The 26,127-nt window shown below is 43.5% G+C and overlaps 1 protein-coding gene across 10 annotated transcripts in view; it reads right to left on the bottom strand.

Annotated features, from left to right (window-relative positions):
• The window catches only part of SH3PXD2A (SH3 and PX domains 2A), a 395,312-nt gene that overhangs the window by 31,984 nt on the left and 337,201 nt on the right, over window positions 1-26,127 (bottom strand). For 8 of the 10 annotated variants that reach the window (XM_073354457.1, XM_073354456.1, XM_073354458.1 and 5 more), the window contains 2 exons: window positions 13,105-13,218; window positions 7,830-7,913 (listed from right to left, as the gene is read on the bottom strand). In XM_073354457.1, the coding sequence (XP_073210558.1) occupies window positions 7,830-7,913; window positions 13,105-13,218 (198 nt within the window). The remainder of the gene's footprint in view (window positions 1-7,829; window positions 7,914-13,104; window positions 13,219-26,127) is intronic. The other 2 variants (XM_073354459.1, XM_073354466.1) reach the window with 1 other exon arrangement.

The following is a 26,127-nucleotide window of genomic DNA, read 5'->3' as shown; positions in this document are numbered from 1 at the left end:
CCTCAGCCCCCTGACTTCAGTTGTGGGCTTCTGGGGGCTGGCTTCAGCACCCACTTCCCGTCTACGGGGCTCCAGCAGTGGGCTCTGAGCTTTGCCCCCCTGCCCGCCCACTCACTCCAGCCATGGGGCTCCGGCTCTGGGCTTCAGCAGGGCTGGCCTTGCTGGGCACAGTGGTCAAGAAGCAAGGAGCAGAGAGGGGCAAGGGGCACCAAAATACAACTGTACATTATTTTTATTATTGAGTCTGCAAAAAACCCTACATAAATAAATTACAATTATTTGGACAAGTATGTGTGCATATTTATTTGTTTTTCCTAAAGTTAAGTAAGTAGTTTAGGAAAATTTGTCAGAGCGGCCACCAGCAAAGGCTGGCGGCCACACAGAGACCCCCCTGCTCTAGTGCATCAAGATTTGATCACTATGGGCATGTCTACACTGCAATGTAAACCCAGGGTTAGTAGAACTTCAGTTAGCAGATGTTGTGTTGATGGCTAGAATGTTGTTGCCTCAGTAATGCTGTTCTGTGCTTCTGTCCTTGGAGCTCCAATGTTATAAGTATTAGCAGATAGTGCCACATGTTAATTCAGCAGACCTCGATGTTACGCATAAAGAGACTACCTGCAAGGTTCGGTGGCAAAATTAACTCGGACAGTTTTATTGTCCTCAAGACACAGTCATAGTGCTCTGGCTCCGTGGTTACAGGTACACTAAACACACGAGTGCCCAGTCAGCAGCAGGAGTTTCTGCTGTCCCCTACGCCACACAAAAGGATTGAGGCGGGGTACCACAACATTTATAGACTGAGAAAAACAACTGGGAAACAACTTACATACTACTGTACGTATTTCAAGACATCTGTTTGTTACGCCACTCCTGGTTCATATCTTGGACAAACCATCTGAATTCATTGTTCGGTCAAACCCTGTTATCTTGTACTGGATTGGGGTGTATCTGTACTAGCCTTCTGAAATGTATTTATGTAAACATCTAGTGTGTTATTTTGCCAAGACCAGGTCGACTCTCGTTCACAGCCTTTGGTTCAGGCCTCAGATCTTGCACCAGGCACTCTCTCTCTCTCTCTACTACATTCCCCTGCTTTGTGTCTTTTTATGGGGAGGATGTTTACCCATCATCCCAGAAAAGCATAATGTATGAACTGAAAATGACTCGGGGCTAAATACTGTTTCTTTCCCATTTTGCTTTACCTGTGCATACATTCATGCCCCATGTGTCCAATGGTCTGAACATTCTTTTGCGCAACCTGTGGACAGTTTCCTTTTTCCAATTGTTTTTAGTCTCCTATTGTGGGCCTGGGAATATTAGGTCCAGGACTTTATTTGAAAGATGTAATTTTAGAGTTGTTCTGAAATACTGGGATAGGCATTATTACAGGAGTAGAACAGGAATTTGGAACAGTGACATTCCACATAAAGTCTTCATATATAAATTTATGTAATTTATTAGTACACTGTACTGTCCATTCATATTACAGGTTACCACAATCTGGTAAGTTTTGCTGGGCAAGAGACAGGAGCTACTAACTTTTGTGTTCTGTTGGATTGGCCTGAATTATTATTGCCACACACTGGAGTTGTGATGTCAAAAACATTCCTGGCATAACAAGCTATATGCAGTGCTTTTTAGGTTTGCACTGCTTGATGCTACACTGGTAGTTGATATAGATTGTTGGTTTTTTAGATAATTGGTTACTGTCTACTGAGTCAGTTGACAGCAATATTTGATAACGATTCAATATTGGTAATTTGACACTGAACAAAATTGTTTTGAATGAGATGTGCTTTACTTAGGGTGCAGTGTCACTAACCCCAACTTATGACTGTTAGGAAATTTTTCTGTACAAATGGGAAGCTACATACAGCAGCACTAGTCTGAGTTGGTCAAACTTTAACACGGGGGGGGGGGAATGCAGAAAACCATCTCTTTTTATATAGGTTACCCATTTCATCCGGACAGTCAAGTTTTGTGGCATGTCAAGTTTTCCCACACTGCACCACAAACAAAGGTCTAGAGTGGCCACATTTTGGGAGGGCACTAGGAAGTCTGGGATATGGGTGGCTGGACTGAGGCCCACATAATGCAGCAGACGCTGGAGCCTGACACAGAGTTTGGGACACAGAGTTCAAAAATTCCTAATCTGGGGTTACAAATGAGTGTAGATGCTCAAGCACTAGGCTAACACACCAGAGTCTCCTGTAGTAGAGAGCCTGGAGCACTGGGGCAGCTGCAAGACTGTGGCCTGAACCAGAGGCTGTGAACCCCAGTATCATCTACCTCCCCAAATCCTTCATCTTCCTCCCTCAGCTCCATGCCTTTTTCATGCTGTCCCTTGCACCTGGAACAGCCTCTCTCCTCCAGGGTGCTAAGCAACATGGCACCTTTCCCAATGCCTCCAGAACAAAAATTTACTGCTCACCGTCTACCCTGCACATATGCTTTGCCAAATAATGTTAATTTAATTCCCAGGACAACAAACTACCCTTTTCAATCTGAAGAATAATCTCTTAGTATTAACAAGATGTATGCCTGACACAGCTGTTGACTCATGTTCTTCTTAAGCTGCATCCATTCCTTTGTCTTCACTATAAGCTCTTTGGGGCCAGAGTCTTGTGTCTAAAGTGCCATGTACTATTTAAACAATTTCTCTCATGCCTGCAAGGTGGGTAACCCGCCTTCATATTTATAGATCCACAAATTGAATCCGTGGCAAACCTAGAATTGGAACCCATGAGTTCCTGGCTCCAAATTCTAAACTCCTATTGCATCTCCAGAGTTTCAAGAACCAAGTCAGGGAATAATATCCTTTACTTAACTGATGTCTCTCTATGTATCACTGTCATTCTGTGACCTGATCCTCACTTGAAATGCTGGAACGCAGGAGCGGGTTTGGTTTGGTAATTATCCAATTAAGATTTCAAAGAAAAATGCAAAAGCTCAAATCCTGCATCTTCCAAACCACAGAAGAATTCTCTTCTAAAATAAATACTTTCCCCTCAGTCAGCAGTTTAACGCTCTCTCCCTGCTCCCCCCTCCTCCTTGTCAGATTTGCTTCTGGAAAAAGTCTCTCCTTTCCAGAAGACAATATATTCAATGAAAATGGACTTCTGTGATGGTTATTTTTGATTTTTTTTGCCTAACTGCTCCACAATTATCAACAATGTTGCTAATCTGCAGAACAGCCTCCCTTTACCACCTCTTTTCCTTCTGATTAAGTCTATTTAACATAGAATTCAAAACACAAAACGGGGGAAATAACGAGATTTCTTTTAAATTCTGAACTACTGTACATGCTATTTCCTCAATAGGCAAAGGGGCAATAAAACTTGACTATTTTCCTTGGATCCCCAGTGAGAAAACAAACTGAGGCCAAAATACTGAAATTGCACTATGCGGATGTGACTCTTTTAGTGGCTCAAAGCATCCTTATGCAGTAGGCCAGAGAGGCTACATGAAAACAGGAAGAGCTCAACCAGGCTTTTTAAGGCAACTCAGGGAGAGGTGAACATGCAAAGCATTTGTTTGGTTCTCAAAAGTACGTATTTACACATGTAGTCTGGCGGAGTGGCCTCCCACTGAGCCAGAGGGGGAGGGACCACTCTCTGCGCCCAGGTGGGCAAAGGCAGGCCAGGCCCAGCCCTCATGCCCAAAGTTGAGGGGGGACAGGAAGTATAAGAGGCAGGGCCTCCTGCTCAGTTGGGAGGGAGCCAAGGAAGGAGACATGCCTCTTGCCTGCTGCAGGCTTCAGGCCCTGCAACTGAACTGGGTAGCACCCCGCCCCCACAGAGCACAGAGGCTGGAAGGGAGCTGCTGAAATTGGAAAGAGTCCAGCAGAGGGCAACAAAAATGATTAGGGGGCTGAAGCACATGATTTATGAGGAGAGGTTGAGGGAACTGGGATTATTTAGTCTACAGAAGAGAAGAATGAGGGGGGATTTGATACCCCCTTTCAGGTAGTTGAAAGCTGCTTCCAAAGAGGATGGATCTAGACTGTTCAGTGGTAGCAGATGACAGAACGAGGAGTAATGGTTTCAAATTGCAGTGAGGGAGATTTAGGTTGGATATTAGGAAAAACTTTTTCACTAGGAGGGTGGTGAAGCACTGGAATGGGTTACCTAGGGAGGTGGTGGAATCTCCTTCCTTGGAGGTTTTTAAAGTCAGGCTTGACAAAGCCCTGGCTGGGATGATTTAGTCGGGGATCGGTCCTGTTTTGAGCAGGGGGTTGGACTAGATGACCTCCTGAGGTCCCTTCCAACCCTGATATTCTATGATTCTATGATCCTTCTTTAAGAGTTCGTCTCTTCCTGCTGACTATTTTTATATACTGAAGCATAACTGCTCTTATCACCACAGCATCGGAAGATCATACAAATGATTTATATCGTAGTGGCAGCCACAGCATACCAGGTACTGGCCACACATACCTGCTCTGAATGGCACAGGCTCCATCTCTTGAACTAAAGGAGAATCATTTAGCTCTTCGCAACAGAGAGCTTATGACACAAGGCTAAGTAATTCTGACCCCATACAGCAGAGGTCAGTAGAACACATACAAACTACCCAATGAATTATGTTTGTAGGGAACAATCCTGAACTGATTGGAAGCAAGTTTATACTAGAATTAACTCAAAAATGCTACATTTTCCTTAACTTGTGGCAAAGAGGTACCAAGTAAAATATATAAAAATGTAACTGTCTGTAAATCAGACCTTTATGAGGCCCTATAAAAGCAACAGGTGGAGAGAATGGATGTGAACTGCTGACTTTCTCCTTCAGCTGTTTGATCTAAAACTACATTAGCTAGGTCAACAGTAATAGCAGAGCTTACTACAATCCTCTTAGACCCCCCCCACCCAGAAGAGGGCAGAACCCATTGCAATGCCTTCTTCAAAATATTTTTGCCTTCTGAGTCTAAACAATAATGGCCAAGGTTGGTTTTTTGTTTGTTTTTTTAAAAAAAACTAACTAGTGATTTTTGGGTGGACAATTTGTGACCCCTTCAAGGGGGCCCCATTTTCAGGAAATGCTAAGCACCCACCCTCTGAAAGTCAAATGCCTTTTCAGGTGTCTCAAGTTAAACACTCAGAAGCTGGAGCATACAAAAGTCACTAGTCACTTTTGAAAAATCTTGGCCTTTAGAGTCTCCAAATTCAAAATCCAGTTTCTAAACGATTACTATATTATAGGTTGGGCTGGTAGAACTGCCTATTTAAGTTTGCCCAAACACTTCCCCTTACAGCACCCTGTTTTCAGTTGCTTATTACTTTGCCAAATCGTTTCAGCTGAAATTTTTCCACACCAGCAGTGTCTCAGGCTGATCTTTTTGAAAATATCAGCTAAAACGATCCAGCTGTTTCCCAGAACAAGGCTAGAGAAAAATACATTGTTTTGCCTATGTTAAATTCTGGTGACCTTTTCTTTGAACAGAGCTAGCTCCTCAATGCTTTGGTGCAGGGACAGGGAATTTGGAGGGGGTGTGGCTTTTGTGTCAGGATATGTCTTTAGTGGTCCCTGTGAAAATCCACCCAAGTTAAAAGCCTTTGAAAACTTGCTGTTTGCACATGCTCAGCAGAAACATACGTAGCAAGCTACATTTCCTGGAAACTATATGTGCACTGACCATGCGCCAGTCCTGGGCTGAATTAGATTTTCCCTGCAATTGCAGCACTAGCCTGCTGCAGGCTGTGCTGGGTCCAGATCAGGGCACCTCAGCTCAGAGCAGAGAGACTCTCACTGCCTAATTCAAATGCAGAGGGAACAAGAGCTGGACATGGGGAGGAGGCAGGGGGAGTAGATTAGGACAAGGAGCTGGAGAGACTGGGACTGAAGGCTAGCAGAGAGGGGAAGAGGGAAACCGGGAGGTGGGGGAGACTGGGATTGAGAATTGGGGAATGAGGGCTGAGGGCTTATGGGAGGGAGTGGAGGACTGGCTAAACCAGGACCAGGAGCAAGGGGAAGGAGATTGGGACTGGAAACCAATAGGGGACAAGGAACGGCTGAGCAAGGAGACTAGGATTTGAAAACTGACATTAGCTAGGGTGGTGAAGAGACAAGACAGGGACAGGTTGGAGGGGATGGGGAAGAAAGGGTCAAGCCTGGTGGGAACGGGCCCCCTTGTGCGTATGCATTATGTGATCATATAAATTAAAGACTATTATAATGCATACGCACAAGGGGGCCAAATAAAGATTGCACAGGTACATTAATTTCAGCATTTCCTAATTCTTAGTGCTTGATTTTACAAACTAAATATTCTTTTAATGTCTTTTTTGGGTGCAATATAATACATAGAACAAGAAAAGTGTCTTTGTTGAGTTTGAAAACACTATTTTGGAAATTGCTGTTATTCATGGGAATTAGAGTTTCTTGGTCGGAAAGAGTCTAGAATGATCTAATAAGGCTATGTACATGCAAACTGAAAAAACCCTCCCATTCCCTGCAGCACAGAAATAAGTGTTTTGGTTTTGGCATCTTCATATCTAGTATGTGCACTTATATTCTTCAGAGGCTTTTCATTGGCTCAGGGACCCCTTTGTTGGGCAAGGAACAAGACCTGCTCTTCTCATGATATTTTTGGCTCATGGAGCGATAATGAAAAGAACATGTTTTTGCTTTTGGGAACCACTGAAGGGGCCAAAGTAACACAACAGTCTGTAACCAACCACACAGATTTGGTGACAACTGGGGTTCCCTTCCCTGTATACAGAAACATCCATGTTGCAGTGGAATCTAAATTCACAAGTTTTGCTTTTCCTCTCCTCACACACTAGCACCCGGAAGGGCATTCATTATTTATTGTTAAATAAGATCGGGTTTACTTATGCATAGATCTGGCTCCATTCCCTAGCAAAGGTCTCCTCTAAGCAAAAGAGCAATAATAGAGGAAAGTCACTTTCATTCCTTCCATCCCTCAAATGCACTGGGTTGACACCAAGAACTTGCTGAGTCAGGACTATCCCACAGAGACGTAAATCTTTTAATCCACAATTCTGGTTACTTCATCAGCTTCTCATGGTTCAAGTTCTTTGGAAAAATCCAATCATAATGTCAATGTTTGCATTATGTTTAAAGAAAAAATCTTCAGATTGTAGGAAGGCCAGTAAAGTATCACTCCAGTCTCTCTTAACCTTTCCCTAAAGAGGAACACTGAATCCTTGAGACCAAGTTCTCTTTTCCAATATTTTTGGGGGGAACCTCTACAGAAATGGGTGTTTGTGGTTTCAGTCTCAAGGAGAAAAACACCAAAAGGAGGACAGTCCTTGTGGCATTACTGGAAACATCAAAAATCTTGCCAGAAAGCTATACATTCTCTAGAGGTCTCAATTTTCAGGATGAAGTTTGAAGATGCATCCAGGTACTCATCCAAACCCAATCTCTGATGCTTTTGCAGTTCAAACATCCCTGTGTTTCCTGATATTTTCTCCATTTTTCTGACAAGGAACTGTAAAAGTATCACTTGTTTAAACTTAGGAACGAAAGAGTAGAGATGTGCCTGAAGCAACCACCAGATCTGACTGCTCCCAAACTGGGTGGGGAGTCAGACTCCAGGGCCAAGTTTTGCTGTTGGCTCATCTCTGAGTGGATTGACCAAACTTACTCCAAATACCCTGAAAATCAATACTTCGGGATGTTTGAAATCCACATCTGAATTTTGCAGCTCAGGCTTAAGTCTATCACCAAGTAAACAAGATTGGGTCAACCAGCAAAATGCCAATCATTCCCTTTTGGCATGCTACATGGCAGGAGATGAGGAGCAGCAGCAGAAGCTCAGCTGTTGTGCTTTTAAGGGGACTATGCCACAGGAAGCTATTCACCTCGACTCTGCTGCCTGTTGACTATCCCGCCCAGCGTCCATCGCCGGTCCAGGCGCCTCAGGTGAGCCTTGCGTCGCTTAGAAACTAGTTTGGAACATGGATGGAAACATAAAAAGAAAGAAAAGAAAAATGATGGAGGGGTGGGGAATAAAAACAACATAATTCTGAGAACTGGTCTTGTTAGCAAGAACTGATTAGGTGGAATGTAAAACTCTTGGGTTTTAGTTTATACAATACAGGAAACAAGATAACTTCTTGAGCCCAAGGAACACACAGCAACAGAACTGTCATTGCATTTAGTAGTAGTCTCTAATTTGTTTTAAAAGCCAATAGCAGAATTTTAGTTTTTACACCCTGGATTAGATAATTTGCGTCTAGGACTTTGAAACTTTGAAGAGATGTTATTGTTGTTTCCTCTACTCAGGTGCAAGATCTTTGGGGCCTATGCTGTCTTACTATGTATAAAGTCTGGTACAATGGGGCCTGGACCTTGTCCGGGGCTGTGATACTTTAAAATATATACAGTCTTACATTTAGTAGTAGTAAGTATTTATAGGACCTGTAGAAAGCTACAAAGTTGTACTATGTATTATGCTCTAATAAATTGGTTAGTCTCTAAGGTGCCACAAGTCCTCCTTTTCTTTTTGCGAATACAGACTAACACGGCTGTTACTCTGAAAGTTGTACTATGCTCATCATTGTAGTAACTGAGCACTAACACGCTATCCCTAGTATACTTTATTTATTTATTTAATTAAAGTACAGTAAGTAATTAATTAGGAGAAAATGCATTTTCTACTACAAACTGATTTTAAGCATACTTTGTCCAGGCAAAATATGTTAAAAAAAATCAGGAAGCTTTTCTAAATACTGACTAGAAATGGATAGTTAAAATTAAACAGAAATGGAGACATCTGAACATTTCCATATTTTGGGGAAGTTCAGCTCCAGATCCACACTCCTTGGGTCAGGCCCATCAATTTTTAGAGCCGCAGTTTTCTACCATTAAAATAATAATCTTTAACTCTCTTAAACGTCAAGGGTTCAAGAAGTGTACATGACAGAGTTAAGAATTAGTTTCACATTCAGTAACAGTTTATGCTTTAAAATTATAACAAAGAAAAAAAGACACTTGTGAAAATGATATTGTTAAAATAGCTGTGCACAGAGGACACTTCTTAATTGAAATGCCAGAACACACAGTTTGCCAGGTCACATACATGGACAGTCCTTCAGTTCACTCTCTTGCTCATGTATTGGGATTTTGATATAGTAACCACTGAACTGGGAAGGCAAGACAAAGGCATAAGCTTTATCTTTCACAAAGGCTTCCATACTAGTTTGGGCATTAGAAAAGGCATTCATTGCTGCTATAAAGAAGGTATGTGAGGTATATTCTATATTTCTTCTTCCAAACATTAAGCTTCAAAATAGCTAATGTAAGTGCAAAACACAACAGTATGGATTTACTGACGCTGGGTCAAATTTTCAAAAGGTGCCTTAAATGACTTAGGAGCCTCAATGACAGTGAATTTCAATAGGATTTCTGAATTATTGATATTTTTACCTAGTATCCAATAATGCCTATGTTCAGTCAGTCTGGGGACATCCTGTATCAGTAAGCAAAACTGAGAGCATGGTTCTCCAAGACCATGCTGTAGAGGGGATCAAAATGGGGAGAATGACAGAAAACAGAAGAGAAGAGTGATTTGCTCATGGAAAGCACAGAGATATTAAAAAGGAATAAATAATTAGTAACCTAAGTTTCAAACAAGCACCTTAGTGCCTTCTCCCATGCTGCCCCTCATACTTGGGAGGAGCTCCTTGTAAGCTACTGCAAAGATACCTTCTTATCTTGCTTAAAAACTTTTTTCCATGATACCAACAACAAAAAATTAACAGTGAGGCTGCTGGTCTGGAGTCCACAGACCAATACTGTCTCATTGTACTCTGCCTTCTGTCTGTATCCATCCGTTGTCTCTGGTCTTAAATTATAAGCTTGAGACAGAGACCATCTTTTTGTTCGGTCTCTGCACAGTGCCTAGCAGAATATACACCACTAGAGTTCCTAAGTGCTACGGTAATACAAATATTACTACTACTAATCAGTGTCATCACCCTGAACAGAACTATCCTGAGAGAGGGTGCGCTTATAGCACTCCTGTTGGCTTCAGTGGGAGTCTGAGTGCTCAGGAAAGTAGTGACAGGAAATACAGGCCATTGCATATTCTTGGAATCCTTAGTTCTGGGTCTTTGGCTCCTCTGAGTCATTAGAGGTTTTTCCCACCCCCCCATCACAAGCCAAGTTACTTTCAGCTGGAATCAAAGAGTGTTCTAAACCAGAGGGTTTTACGTGAGAAGGAAGGGAGGGACTCAACAGTCTGAAGAGGAGAAGGGACTTTTTTAAAAGTGTGAGTTGCAGTTTATAGGCCACAAAGTTTTGGCCAGAAAACTAAATTATGTTACAGGAAAAGGCTTACTTTAACTCTCTTGGGCTTCTGAACAAGGGATTTACAACTCAGGTCCTAGACAGGAGACTAGCGTTCTTCACACCTTGCTCTTAATGTCATTTCCCTCCACCAGTTTAATTTGGTAAGATTCTCCCATCTGTAGTTCCTTGCGTAAGACTTTCATTTTGCTGTAATTATGCCAAAGGATGGAATACAGGAGTGCTGCGGGAGGCAAAGCTGTGGTTGGATTATAGTCAAGGCAGATCAGAATTAAAAACTAAACCAAGAGCAAACAGAGTAGGACAGTGTTAGAAAGCATCAATCAGGAAGGAAGAGATAACTTAAAGGTTTGGGGGAGAAGAACACATTCAAGTTACAGATTTCATTTATTCAGATACAGACCCAGGGATTTGCTCAGACCCACTACCAGAGAAAGGAATAAATCAAACAAAGGCTCGGCAGACATGCCAGTGAACACAAGAAACTCCCTGCTGTTCCAACTAATCCAGCGTTCTTGTCAGCAACAGTGGTCCATAGCAGCTGCTACATTTTCAGCAGACAATTATGAAATAAACTGCCTACAGGAAGAGTTTCTTCCTAACCAATCATTTGGTGATTGGTCCTGAAGCATGAGAGTTTATATCCACTAAACATTTTTAGCCTATATAAATGAGGGCATCCGGTCACATTAGATCCATTTAAATGAGCAACCCCTTTTTGAATCCCACTAAACTCTTGACTTCTGTGACATCTTGTGGCAGTAAATGCCACAGATTAACTAAGGATTAAAATTTTTACTTTATCATACCTAAATGTGTTGCCTCTCAACTTCATTGGCGGCCCCCTTTTTTGTGTATCATGAAAAAGAGTAAATGGAAGAGACGGCTTTATTTCCTCTACCATTCCTGACTCATAAACCTGTAGCATATGCCCTCTTATTGTCTCTTAACTAAAGCATGTGAAACTTTTTACTCTCTCCCCTTCCCCCCAGTCTGGAAGTCTTGCTACGCTTCTAATCATCATCATGCAGCCATTCTATGATGAGGCAAGGTAAAGAATGGCCTCGATACATAAGAAATAGGAGGAAAATGAAGAACAGAAGTGGTCTTTGATTATGTGGTGATGACATAAAAGGAAATAATTATTAAAAATGTAGAGAAAAGGAGAGTTGGAGCACATCAAAGCAGCAGCAGAGATAACGTAATATTATTTGTCATGGGAATTGAAGTGAGACCGAAAAGGCAAAGAATAAAGTCTTGAATTTCAGCAGATCCAATTCGGGGAAGAAGGCAGAGTGTGTTGAGCATAATTGAGGAGAGCAATACAAAGACGTGAGGGCAGAAAGGGGAAATACAGGAACTGTTCAAAGAAAGTTCTGTGCCTCAGGGTTACATGTGCCATCTGGCAACAACTCTGAAAAGTAATTTAAACAGAGTAATATGGATGAACAAGGACACGTATAAATTAATCAAGGGTATGAAAGGCTTAAGCAACTACGAGGTCTAAAACATCTAACGTGTCCTAGGAGACAAGGAAACGGGGCGATTTCAGAAGAGAAAGACATGAAACGTGTGAACACAATTTCAGTGAAAGCAGCTTGCTCTTGTTTTTTAAAGCATTGTGCTGTTTCTGCTGAAGAGAGCACATCACACCAGTCTGGTTCATTGACTACCTGTCCACTTTTACGCCTAATTCAAGGTCGAAGCCTCTGTCTACGAACCCTTAATGGCCTGGGATATGACTAGCTTAGACCAAGGAAAGTTGTTACAGGGCCATGGAAGATTGGGACAAACCCTTGGGGCACAGTATAAGAATCTACTGTGTTTGTTCCTAATAGATTGGCAATCACCCCAATACCATATTCATATAGGAGGTTCATAGAAAGATCTGAGAGCTACACTTCCATTTTGTTTGTATGTGGACATTTACAGAAAGAGCACCCAGGTACTACAGTGATGGATTGTTTAGAATTGAGTAAATCGTAATAAAACACTGTCCTTTGTACACAGTTACTGCATGAATATTCCATTAAAAGGTGGTTAAGTTTTCATAATGGAGTAGGATGACACAGGTGTAATCATACTATCCCATTTTAGAGCTTGATACATGTATTCTAGCTGGATTATCCTTGGCTAGGAATACTTGAAAGCCTACTTCTTACCATGACAAGTGACTCTTCGGCTTTAGTGGAGTGAGACAGTTCTAAACGGAGACAATTCTAAAACACCATTTACCCTTCCACCCACAAACAATGAAATCTAATTCAAATGGTAATTTAAAAAATATATATAACGTAGATGTGCTGAACTTCTGTGGAGATGAAAAGTTATCAAAGGTGAGGAGTAGAATTCACTCTTCCTCCTCTGTTGAGCATCTCTAACAAATATTAGAATTATCTTCAGGAGACTTCTCCTCAAACAAAGACACTCACTGTTCTTGATAGAAATTATTTCACTTTGCAAATTTTCTCCCACAATGGCAGAATGTGGATATCCAAGATATGCAAGGACACAGGCTGCTCAGACTGTGAAGGCCTTGAGTGTCAGTCACTACCATTAACAAATGACACTCTGCTTTTGAATCCCCTGGTGCACTTAGCTAACCCAATAGGAAGAAATTCAGACCTGGTACTCTAGTCTGATCTCTTCCATGGCAGTGAATTTGCTGTTACTAGATAGCAAAAGTGACCAGTGAACGGTCTTAAGAATCACACTCATGCAGTCACTGCAGTCGTTGGTCTTTGGTAACTTGTTTTCAAGAGAGGTCGGATTTCTGAAATCAAGAGTCTAATTGAAAGTTTCCCCTAGATACCAAAGAATTCATACCTTCCCCAGCTTTGGATGTGTTAATTTCTGAATCATCTCTCGTGCCATTTTGGGATTCCAGGTATGTGGCAGGGACCCAGCCCTGTTCCTCTGCAGTGCTCACAAACCACCAACCTGCAAGAGAAAAACAGAAGTCATCAATATTGGAAGGAATAGCCCCCTAAACAACTCTGCTGGGATCCCGCTGAGCATCAAACAAAAACAGTCACAGCTCTGCAAGTCAGTGATCTTGTGCAGAGTTCAGTTGTCCTGCAGCCGTTTGGAAGCAGACATCGATTGCACTATTTAGCATTTCTACTGTACTATCAGAAGATTGCACAGAGCTTTCCAGAGGTGCCGATTATTGCCCCCATGCAAAGACCACATGGGGGGTCAGTAGCAGAGCTCGGATCAGAATTTAGTTCTGCTCCACCACAGTCCCTGTTCCAGTAACTAGAATCCCATTAGCAGATTCTTTGATCCAACCACTTAAAACAAGTCTGAGCGATGCAGCTCTAGTCAACACATTTTAAAGAGAAAACAGCAGGGGCCCACACAAACCCTAGCACCAGAAGGACAAAAAAACCAAACAACCTCAAACAATAAAAATCAAGAAGAGGAGCTCTGTGTAGCTTGAAAGCTGGTCTCTTTCAGCAACAGAAGTCTGTTCAATAAAAGAAGAGGTTCCCTCACCCCCATCTGGTCTCTAATAAAAATCAGAGGCAGTAGTTTCTTAATCCTTGCACCAAGGCTTCTGTAAAATCACTTCAAAAGGGGATACAAAATATGAAAAAAGTAATGTTTCTAGAGCACCTCTCCCCTTAGGATATCGAAACAGTAATTGAATTCTACACCCTGGAGGTATTATTGAGTAGTTTATGCTATGGAGATGGGGAAATGGAAGCACAGACAGGTTAAAATATATTTATAACAGTCATGCAATGATTTAGTAGTGATCTCAGTCCGTAAAGCATCAATTCAGCCTCCTTCCAACCCCTTTAAGGCCCACTTCTACCATGCCACCTACAGAAAATTGCTGGCTAATAGTGGCTAGATAGAGCACCACTGGGGATTGGAGACATCCATTTATTTATACCATAATAAAAAACACAAATATGCAAGTCTCTGAACCACACACATTAACTGGGTCACTGTCACTATTATTCTTGTCCTCCCTCTCCTATTGCCTCTTGTTTTGTTACATCCATCTGCTGTGTATTTGATTGGACTGCAAGATCTTTTGGACAGGGACTATTTTTGTAAATATTTTTATGATGCCTAGTGAAGTGGGGCCTCTGGTGCTGACCCAAAAAGGAGTTGTGCAGGGGTCACAAGGGTATGGGGGGTGTGTGGTGGTGTGATACTGCTACCCTTACTTCTGCGCTGCTGCTTCCGCCTTCAGAGCTGGGCGGCTAGAGAGCAGTGGCTGCTGGCCAGGAGCCCAGCTCTGAGGGCAAAGCCGCTGCCAGCAGCAGCGCAGAAGTAAGGATGGCCTGGTATGGTGTTGCCACCCTTACTTCTGACCTGCTGCTTGCAGAGCTGGGCCCCCAGTCAGCAGCTGCCCTCTCTGACTGCCCAGCTCTGAAGGTAGTGCAGAAGTAAGGGTGGCAATCCCACAACAGCTCCCCCCAAATAAACTTGCGACCCCCCCGCCCCACCCTTTTGGGTCAGGACCCCCCCAATTTGAGAAACACTGGTCTCCCCCATGAAGTCTGTATACAGTAAAGCACACAAAAAAGGACCAGCTTTCATGGAGGGAGACCAGATTTCACTGTCTGTGACATGTTTTTCATGGCCGTGAATTTGGTAGGGCCTTACTTATGGAAGAGGCTGTAGAGCATATTGCTACAAGCCAACTAATCTGTAACTTCAGTTATCTCTTAACGGAAGCACATTTTCAACGTGGGTGTTAAAATCCCCCAGTACTAGTTCCAGGTGCAGCTGTGATGGAATATTTCACCAGAAGGATATACAGGTATTAAACCCACTCCTTTCTATTCTGTATGACTGAATACATCATGCGCCCCAGGAAACGATATCCACTGGCCAGCCATTCCACAGCTGCTATGTAACGCCACTAAGACCTCAGACATGGATTTCCATTTTCTGGCCCAATAGAGATTTGGAAACTTTGCTTCACAACATTCATGGTCAGAGTTTAAATTTAGTTCTCCTTTCCCAGCAGGAGGTAGATTTTCCCTGACATGGTGCTCACCCATGGCAGTGGATATAGAGAAGTTAACAGAGCCAAGTAATTTCAAAAACAGACTTTCGTTGATTTTTTTTTTTTAAACTTGGGTAGCATATTAAATTTAACATACATTTATAGTGAACACGCATAATTAGTATGCCAGAAGCTGACAATCAGCTGATACTAATTAGACTGGAAGAATTTATATAAACCCTTCCTCTGAAGCAGATGAAGAAAATAATTGTGCAAAGTACTAGATTATAACTTTGCATGTCCAATGTGGCCAACTTAAAAATTATAGTAGAAGTCTTAACTTTTGAATGTGGGCTCTCAACCTTAATACTGATTTAATGAAAGTGTATTTTATATTATATTTCTTAAAGCTCTGGTTATTTCTTCTCCCCCCCACAGTTTGGCTTAAGTTGCTTCCAGGCTCCACTGCCTCCTAGCACAGCTTGTAAATTCCTCGAGCTAGACCTGTGCTGCCGTGAGTGCCCCCAAGAGGAGCTGTCAGATGAAAGCAGTCACGAAGCACCTGCACTGCTAAGCATCACCCACAATCCCTGGAAGGCCTCTGAAAAACCTGAAACAGAAGATTCGACTAAACATTTATGGAATTGGCTAGTTACAACAAAATAACTCATCCCCTCCTCCCACCAAACACTCAGCTACAACACGACTGATTCATTTTTCTTCAAATATGGTTTGATTTTTTTTAAGTCTCAAATGGAGATTTACATTAAAAATTAGTAAGGCAACTCCATATTATCCTGTTAATACATTTATATCAAGCCCCATCTTAAAGCCTGTTAGGTTTCTTATTTCCATGACTCCTGTTGGGAGGCTGTTCCAGAACCTCACTGCTCTGATGTTTAGAAACCTTTTAATTTCCAGCCTAAATTTATTTATGGCCATTTTATCCCTATTTGTTCTTGTGCTACCACTGTCCTTCAAACGTAAATAGCTTTTCTCTCCTCTGGTATTTATAGAGAGAAATCCTATTCCCTCTCAGATTCAGAGTAGCAGCCGTGAACATATATCACATTGGTAGATGTGCAGGTGAACGAGCCTCTGATAGCGTGGCTGATGTGATTAGGCCCTATTTCCATCCCACCATCTTCACTTCAGCAGGTGGGTATTGTAGTTGTAAGAATGCTTGATAGAGATCTTGTAGGTGTTTGTCTCTGTCTGAGGGGTTGGAGCAAATGCGGTTGTATCGCAGAGCTTGGCTGTCGACAATAGATCATGTGGTGTGATCTGGGTGAAAGCTGGAGGCATGTAGGTAGGAATAGAGGTCAGTAGGTTTCCGGTATAGGGTGGTGTTTGTGTGACCATAGCTTATTAGTGCCATAGTGTCCAGGAAGTGGATCTCTTGCATGGACTGGTCCAGGCTGAGGTTGATGGTGGGATGGAAATAGGGCCTAATCACATCAGCCACACTATCAGAGGCTCGTTCACCTGCACCTCTACCAATGTGATATATGCCATCATGTGCCAGCAATGCCCCTCTGCCATGTACATTGGTCAAACTGGACAGTCTCTATGTAAAAAGAAAAGGAGTACTTGTGGCACCTTAGAGACTAACCAATTTATTTGAGCATAAGCTTTCATGATCTACAGCTGCATCCGTTGAAGTGAGCTGTAGCTCACGAAAGCTTATGCTCAAATTGGTTAGTCTCTAAGGTGCCACAAGTACTCCTTTTCTTTTTGCGAATACAGACTAACATGGCTGTTACTCTGAAACCAGTCTCTATGTAAAAATAAATGGACACAAATCAGACGTCAAGAATTGTAACATTCAAAAACCAGTCGGAGAACACTTCAATCTCTCTGGTCACTCGACTACAGACCTAAAAGTGGCAATTCTTCAACAAAAAAACTTCAAAAACAGACTCCAACGAGAGACTGCTGAATTGGAATTAATTTGCAAACTGGCTACAATTAACTTAGGCTTGAATAGAGACTGGGAGTGGATGGGTCATTACACAAAGTAAAACTATTTCGCCATGTTTATTCTCCACCCTCCCCCCATTCCTCAGATATTCTTGTCAACTGCTGGAAATGGCCCTCCTTGATTATCACTACGAAAGGTGTTCTTCCCCTCTGGTAATAGCTCATCTTAAGTGATCACTCTCCTTACAGTGAGTACGGTAGCACCCATTGTTTCATGTTCTCTGTGTATATAAATCTCCCCACTGTATTTTCCACTGAATGCATCCGATGAAGTGAGCTACAGCTCACAAAAGTTTATGCTCAGATAAATTTGTTATTCCCTCTCAGTTTGTTTTACTAAGCTAAATAAGTAAAGTTTTTAGTCTCTCATAGGACAGGCTTTTTATTTCTCTGATCATCTTAATAGCAATTCTCCAGTCTGAATTCATCTTTCTTGAAAGCGGGTGACCAGAATTGTACATATTACTCCAGATGAGGTCTCACCAGGGTCTTGTACAATGGCATTAATACTTCTCTATCTCTACTGGAAATACCTCTCTTGATACCTCCTAGGATCGCATTTGCGCCTCCCCCTCCCCCAGGTCGCATCACATTGGTAGCTCAGTCATCCTGTGATCTACTAATACACGCAGGTCATTCTCCTCTGCCATTTCCAATTGAAATCCTCAGCTTATTGCAGAAACGGTTGTTGGTCTCTAAGTGCATGACCTTACACTTCGTACTATTAAAATTTCCATCTCATTTCTATTACTCCAGTCCTCAAAAGGTCATCCAATTCTTCCTGTAGGATATTCTGATCCTCCTCAGTGCGGCCAATGCTTCACAACTTTGTCTAATCAGCAAGTTTCATTACAACGCTCCTACTTTTTATGCCAAGGTCACTAATGCAAATATGAAATAAGATTGGTTCCAAGGCTGATCCTTGAGGAACTCCACTAGTTCCTCTCTAGCCCAACCGGTCTCCTTTCAGCACAACCCATTGTGATCTCCCTTTTAGCCAGTTCCTTACCCACCGTACAATTCTTGTACTAATCCCCATATTCTCCTGTTTAATTAATAATTTCCCAATACTTTACTTAAGTCCAAATAAATGAGATCTACCATATTTCCCTTGTCTAGTAAATCAGTTTGCTTATCGAAGACAGACATCAGATCAGTCTGACATCTGCCTTTAGTAAGCACATGCTGCATTTTATCCCATTTTCTTTAATTATTCTGTCAATGTTTGTTCTAAAGCCTGGCCTACTATTGAGGTCAGATTAATGGGTCTGTAGGTGCCCAGGTTGATTCCCCCTCCCTTTCTTAAATAGTTGACCTCACTGGCTGCCACACATTGTCCCCCAATCCATTCACTGTGATGCCGCAACCCTTCAGGAATTCCAGCGGATCGTGAAAAACAAAAGTCTCACCCCAGCCACCAAGACCTTAACATCCCTCACCACAGCTTGAAGTCACGTAATCTCTTCTGGACCCATGCGTTTAACCTTTGCCAATGCAACTTCAACCCTGATGAAGCTTGGAAAGCTGAATGGAGTTCACAAGCAGTCACAAATAAACATTTCATGAAAGACCCAACACAGATGATCCCTGGCTTTGATCTCCAGGCAAGCTCATGGGCAACCCTAAACTGCATCCGTGCAAATCATGGCAGATGCAGATACCTGCTGCACAAATGGAATCATAGAATCATAGAACGTCAGGGTTGGAAGGGACCTCAGGAGGTCATCTAGTCCAACCCCCTGCTCAAAGCAGGATCAATCCCAAACTAAATTAAGGACACTCTAGTGTGCGACTGGGGTCACTCAGGACAGACCATGGAACATAGAGAGTCAATGCCCGATTCACAAATAGAAAGGAGGCATCACAGCAATACCCTCTACAACTCCCAACACAATTATCTGGCTTAACCATTGGAATGTAAAATTATCGTTGTTGCTGCGCATCAGCCATACTAAGAACACAGGCAGTAGGTTTATGCTATTCTCCAGTCATGTGGTACCACCCCGGATTTGACAGATTAATTAAAAATCCTTGCGACTGGACTTGCAATTTCACATGCAAATTCTTTCAGTATTCTGGGACTGAGATTATCTGGTCCCCCCTGGGCTTGAGCACAGTAGGCTCAGAGTTTTGCTTCCATCTCAAATGTGATGGTCTTCATTTCCCTATGCTCGTTCCCATTAGCCACCTTGCCTTTGCCCCTATGTTCTACATCACCACCCTGGTTGAAAAGTGAAGCAACTTCTGCAGCTGAAAAGGCCTATAGTCCACGAGCAAGCCTGCAGCCACTTCTAGAACTTCCACTTCAGTTAAGGAGGCGCTTCATTGCTCACAAACTGAGAGCCGGCCTGATGATGGCAAGTCCAAGCTGTAACCCCTGTATGTTGCAAATTCCCCTCTAATGTAAGGGCCGACAGACACTTAACCAGAAGGTCGGCAAAATGCAGGCGAGTTTCACAATGCAATCCACAGATGGAGACTACAGGTTCAAGAAGGCAACATTCCATTTAGATAACAGAGCACTGGATGCTAGCACTGTAGTTTCACAGGCCAGAGCCCCCTCTGAGAGAGATTTGGACATCTGCCATTTGCTCCATTTTGTGCAAATTACATGGGGTTTGCAGGCTATGGGCAAGTAGCCAAGGTGGCCCTCAGTTGAGCAAAGGCTGGGCTACCGTGGTGCAAACTGATATGCTTCCCCCGCACCCTGCCTGCTACAGGAACTTTGCTAAGAGACTTATTTTTCTAAAGCAGAATCAAGTGACGCATTTCTTGTGTGTTTTTTCCCCCCTTTCCTCTGTTCAGGAGTTTAGCCTGACTTCACAATTCATTATTAAAACCATTCTACAGGAACATCTGCAGGGAATTATGCGAAGTTATCTGTGCGCTGCCAAGACAGTACGAGGCTAGCTCTTGCTCTCACACCATCTGCAAACATTACACGGTGCATTGTGATTTGGATTAACCCTTAGAGGCTCATCCTAATCTCAGATGCTAATCAGACTTTAATGCCAAAGATGGCATAACTCTGAGGTGTGATCCAAGCCTTTAAAATTAATTTTAATAGGAGTTTTGTTCACAAAAGGTGGTGGCTGGAGTCCTCCATGTGTTCACAAACCAAGCACAGCAGCAGCAATGCAAGCGTCCCCCGCACACTGCTCTTAACAGCATGCCTCAGTCCTGACCCGGTACTTCTTGCAATAGGTAGGGGATTTTGTCCCCAGGCCCATCCAATCCTTTGGTCTGTGCCGAGTCTGCTTACTAGGGGGAACACTAGTTTTTGGGTTTTGTGGCATGATTAGAAAATGGACCAAGACAGACAACTCATTTCATCTAGCCACCTAATATGTCAGGAACATAGGCTGGATCTGCATCGGTTACCGAGGGATAAAGGCTCCACAATCTATTACCTCAGTCATTCATTCATGGCTACCAACATGTGTTAGGATGGCAACGCACAGGGGTGAAAGTAAGTTAGAGGACTTACCTGTACACCAGAGTCCTGAGCAAGGGGCATGGTCTCAACTGGAAGAGGCATGGCCTTACCCGAAAGAGGCAGGGCCTTAATCCTCGGGCCCTTTAAATCTTGATTTAAAGGGCCAGGGCTCCAGCTGCAACAGTGGCAGCTGGGAGCCTGGGGCCCTTTAAATCACCCCCGAGCTACCAGCTGCAGAGGCGGCTGGGAACCCCGGGGCTCGGGGGAGACTTAAAGGGCCCAGGGCTCCAGCTGCCACTACCACAGCAGTGCCCCAGGCCCTTTAAATCACTGAGGAGCCCTGGGGGCTCCCGGCTGCCACCACTGCCCCGGGGCTCTGGCAGAGCTTTAAAGGGCCTGGGGTTCTGCTGTGGTAGCAGCGGCCAGAGCCCTGAGCCCTTTAAATCCCCGCCGGAGCCCTGCTGCCTGAGCCCCTGGGGTAGCAGCGGCTGAGCTCCGTCGGGGATTTAAAGGGCCCCGGGGCTCCAGCCGCCGCTACCGCCCTGGCCCTTTAAATCCACTCCGGAGCCCTGCCACCGCTACCCCAGGGCTCGGGCAGCAGGGCTCTGGCAGGGATTTAAAGGGCCCCTGGGGGGGTAGCAGCGGCTGGAGCTCCAGGGCCCTTTAAATCACTGCCGCAGCCCCGCCGCTGCTACCCCAAGGCTTTAAATTGCCCTCTGAGAAAGCTGATCCCGGTACAGCGCTCCGGCTCTTACCAGTACACCATACCGGGGCATTCCGGCTTACTTTCACCTCTGGCAATGCATGAAAATTTACCATCGCTCTCTCCAAAATTTTGTTTACCACCCATATGAGGAAGATCTATGTTCCCACTCCTACCACTTCACATAACACAAGAACAAGGGGGTCACCTGATGAAATTAATAGGCACAGGTTTAAAACAAACACAAGGAAGTACTTCTTCACACAACACAGTCAACCTGTGGAACTCATTGCCAGGGAAGGCTGTGAAGGCCAAAAGAATAAGTGAGTTAAAAAAAGAATGATAGCTCATGGAGGATAGCCATTGATGGATCTATTAACCATGATGGTCAGGATGCAACCCCGTACTCTGGGTGTTCCTACACCTCTGATTGCCAGAAGCTGGGACTGGATGACAGGGGATGGATCACTTGAAATTGCACTGTTGTGTTAATTTCCTACGAAGCATCTGACACTAACCACCGTCAGAAGACGGACACTGGGCTAGATGGGCCAATAGTCCTATACAACATGGCCATTCTAAAAGTTCTCTTAAGGGTGTGGGGGAAAATAATGGAAATAGGTCATAAAACAAAAGGAGAATTAAAGGGAAATTAAGAAAAAAAGTTTACTTTTTACATAACATTAAAATGTAAAATGTTAAAAATCAGTAAGAAAAAATAGCCTGGATAACCCCCACCTCCACCCCGACCTTTGGATGGGAGGATTTAAAGACCCAATCCATCTCCAACTCCATCTCCCCTTTGGATACTACAGGTCTCACCCACTGAATTAAAAAAAAACAGTGATCCTTAAACCTGGCAAGTTTAAGGCCCACTGTGGTGATGGATTCTCTTGTCTCTTCGTCAGATGAGTGTTCACCTAGTATTGACTTAAATTCTGGGTTTGTTTGTTTTTATGGCTTCTCATGTGGGAAGTGAGTCCACTCCTGGATTTGCAGATGCAGTTACAAGTGTAGTAGTTACGGGGAGGGCTTTACGTGTTGGCCTTAGGATGTGCTCTCTTCTCCTGCAAAAAGACCTTACATGCCACTACTCCTCAAAAGTGGATGCAGCCTCATGGCACAGATTTCTCCATCTGTGTCTGTCCAGTGCAACGTGTTCTCAGGTTTCAATGTCTATCTTGCACACTTTGAGGTTGGCCTTCAAGGTGTCTTTGTATCTCAGAATGGGTTCTGAGTTCCCTGGCTCAGTTAGCTATAGAATGTGCTTTCGGTATACGGGAAGCCTCTTTGCAGACCTGGTGTCTGACCTAGGAAAGTGGAGCCCTGATTAACCAAGGATTTCGCCAGCGATTTTGACATTCAATAAAATTCACTCACTAGTATTCTTTCTTTGACAGAGTGGTATATGTTTTTGGAATTTGACACAGTAAACAAGAATAATTATACCCCAAAGGGAGCGGGACAACATTTTAAAAAGGAGCAGGAATCTCACCTACAGGAGCGAGTTACATGTATTCTAGTCAACACTACTTTAAAAAACAAAACCCAAAAGTTTTGGGAACAAAGTATGTGCTCGAGCAACAAACTGGAACATTTGACACAAGACTTGCATTTAGGAAACTGCTCCCTTTACAATCGGTTCTGCTGACCTAGACCATGTTATACGGAATCAACAGGTTCAACTGTTCTTGGAGTTATTTCTCATTAGACGCAATCAGGACTCCTCCAAACCTGGCATGCAGGCCTTTTCCTTCTGAGTCAGACATTTTCCTTCAAAGATGCAATGTGTTTCATTCAAGGCTGAGAACGACTTGACCAATCTTAAGAGTGTTTTCACGGTAACGATAATTCCAAGACACAATTATTTCAGATACTTTTTCCTTTTTCTGGAGTTCTATAACAGTTCTCTAATACTTCTTTTGAGAGTGAGAGTGAGCAAGACATTTTTTATATACATTAGAAGGGAATAGATTAAGATTCATTGTTTGGCACACACATCTAGCAAACTCTCAGGGCAAATCTTCAGAGAATATGCAGGAGCAACAGAGGGCATGGAAGTCATGAGCATCAGAAATGGGAAGTAATGAGAGTTCAGCAGCATTAAATCCACTCTCACACCCACTTCTTAGCAATCTAATCTAATTTTTGTACATTGATGGAGATTTCCATGATCTCTGCTAGCTAAATTCTGCTAATAAGGGGACTATCAGTCCAGCATCTTTCATCAGCATTAAAACTCATACAACATATAAAACAATGTTTTTAAAGTGACACTTTCTCCTTAGGATTTTGCCCAATCAACCCAATTCTTAAGTAGACAAATCTCCATTTTTTAAAATGGCAGTTGGTGCTAGAGCACTTTTAAAACAAGGAGCTGGCTGCAGTAGTTTAGGGTAGAGGCTGGACCATTAGTCACCGTGCAGAGGAGGTGTCTAGCCCCAGAATAAATTATTCAACTTGGTGAAATATTAAAGGCGGCTTTCATCTCTGAAATACACAACAACACTTCACAGGCTGCACTCACTGCAGACTTGGTTGTGGCCAACTTCTAGGTTAGAAGCATTTTTTTTAAATAGAAGGCAAAGATCTAACACGGGGCAAGGGGGAGGGAGAGAGACCCTGTGGCTAAAGCATTGCTTGGAGTATTTAAATATCAGCCACAGGGATGCGCAAATGTTTGCATCCCCATAATCAACCCCAGAAACCCAAGATTCAGCTCCATGCAATTAGTCAAGCTCAGCTGTGCTCCAGAACCCGTTGTGCCAATTCCCAAAGCATTGGTGTCAAGTGCTTATCCCTACTACAGTCCTTTCCATCCTGGGATCTCAATCTTTCAGAAACGTTGATTACAGACACACAGCCTGCTCTAACATCATCTCCATTTTCCACATGAGGAAATAAAATTTTGCCCAAGATGACATAGCAAGTCAGGGTCAGAGCTGGGATTAGAACCCCTGACATCTTGCGTTCAATTCACTAGCCCATGCTACCAGTGAACCCCGTGATGATTCAAAGGTTGTGCTGGTTCATAGGGCATTTCATAGGCAGTTCCCCATGGATCACAACAGGATGCTTCTGGTACGAGAGGGGCAGGGGCAGGAAAAGGGAGCAAGCTTGTCTCTCTCTCCCCTTTCATTCCCCCACCATGCGACAAGAAACAGCTAACCCCACTGGGAGTCATGACTGACAGGTCAAGAAACCTTGATCTGCTACCACTGCACCGACAATAATGGGTGGGAACGACAGGACAATTACAGGAAATTTTAGAGGGGGCAGGGGGAAAAAAAGTCAGAAGGCTCATATCTTTTTTGAATGTGGCCAATGTATTCTTTTTGGATATCATCACCACCAGCAGTATTGCCCTTTGAAAAGTAGACTACAAGTCTCCAGAGCACAGCTTTGCAGACCGGTACCCACCAGGTAGTCATGTTATACAGTTTTCCTGGTTACAGGATAGTTTTTTGTCCACCTGGCAGCAGCTAAGGTCGCTTACATCCTGACCAAACATTCTATACACACATTGCTCTTTACAGAGCAGAGATAGGTGCTCGAAGGACATAGAATCATAGAATATCAGGGTTGGAAGGGACCCCTGAAGGTCATCTAGTCCAACCCCCTGCTCGAAGCAGTACCAATTCCCAGTTAAATCATCCCAGCCAGGGCTTTGTCAAGCCTGACCTTAAAAACCTCTAAGGAAGGAGATTCTACCACCTCCCTAGGTAACGCATTCCAGTGTTTCACCACCCTCTTAGTGAAAAAGTTTTTCCTAATATCCAATCTAAACCTCCCCCACTGCAACTTGAGACCATTACTCCTCGTACTGTCATCTGCTACCATTGAGAACAGTCTAGAGCCATCCTCTTTGGAACCCCCTTTCAGGTAGTTGAAAGCAGCTATCAAATCCCCCCTCATTCTTCTCTTCTGCAGGCTAAACAATCCCAGCTCCCTCAGCCTCTCCTCATAACTCATGTGTTCTAGACCCCTAATCATTTTTGTTGCCCTTCGCTGGACTCTCTCCAATTTATCCACATCCTTCTTGTAGTGTGGGGCCCAAAACTGGACACAGTACTCCAGATGAGGCCTCACCAATGTCGAATAGAGGGGAACGATCACGTCCCTCGATCTGCTCGCTATGCCCCTACTTATACATCCCAAAATGCCATTGGCCTTCTTGGCAACAAGGGCACATTGCTGATTCATATCCAGCTTCTCGTCCACTGTCACCCCTAGGTCCTTTTCTGCAGAACTGCTGCCTAGCCATTCGGTCCCTAGTCTGTAGCGGTGCATTGGGTTCTTCCATCCTAAGTGCAGGAACGTGCACTTGTCCTTATTGAACCTCATCAGATTTCTTTTGGCCCAATCCTCCAATTTGTCTAGGTCCTTCTGTATCCTATCCCTCCCCTCCAGCGTATCTATCACTCCTCCCAGTTTAGTATCATCCACAAAATTTGCTGAGAGTGCAATCCACACCATCCTCCAGATCATTTATGAAGATATTGAACAAAACCGGCCCCAGGACCAACCCTTGGGGCACTCCACTTGATACCGGCTGCCAACTAGACATGGAGCCATTGATCACTACCCGTTGAGCCCGACAATCTAGCCAGCTTTCTACCCACCTTATAGTGCATTCATCCAGCCCATACTTCTTAAACTTGCTGACAAGAATACTGTGGGAGACCATGTCAAAAGCTTTGCTAAAGTCAAGAAACAATACATCCACTGCTTTCCCTTCATCCACAGAACCAGTAATTGCCA

This window comes from Lepidochelys kempii, chromosome 7 (assembly GCF_965140265.1).
Source record: "Lepidochelys kempii isolate rLepKem1 chromosome 7, rLepKem1.hap2, whole genome shotgun sequence".
In the NCBI taxonomy this organism is placed as follows: Eukaryota; Metazoa; Chordata; order Testudines; family Cheloniidae; genus Lepidochelys; species Lepidochelys kempii.
Note: the sequence above shows the minus strand (reverse complement) of the source record. Positions and strands in the feature narration are given on the sequence as shown.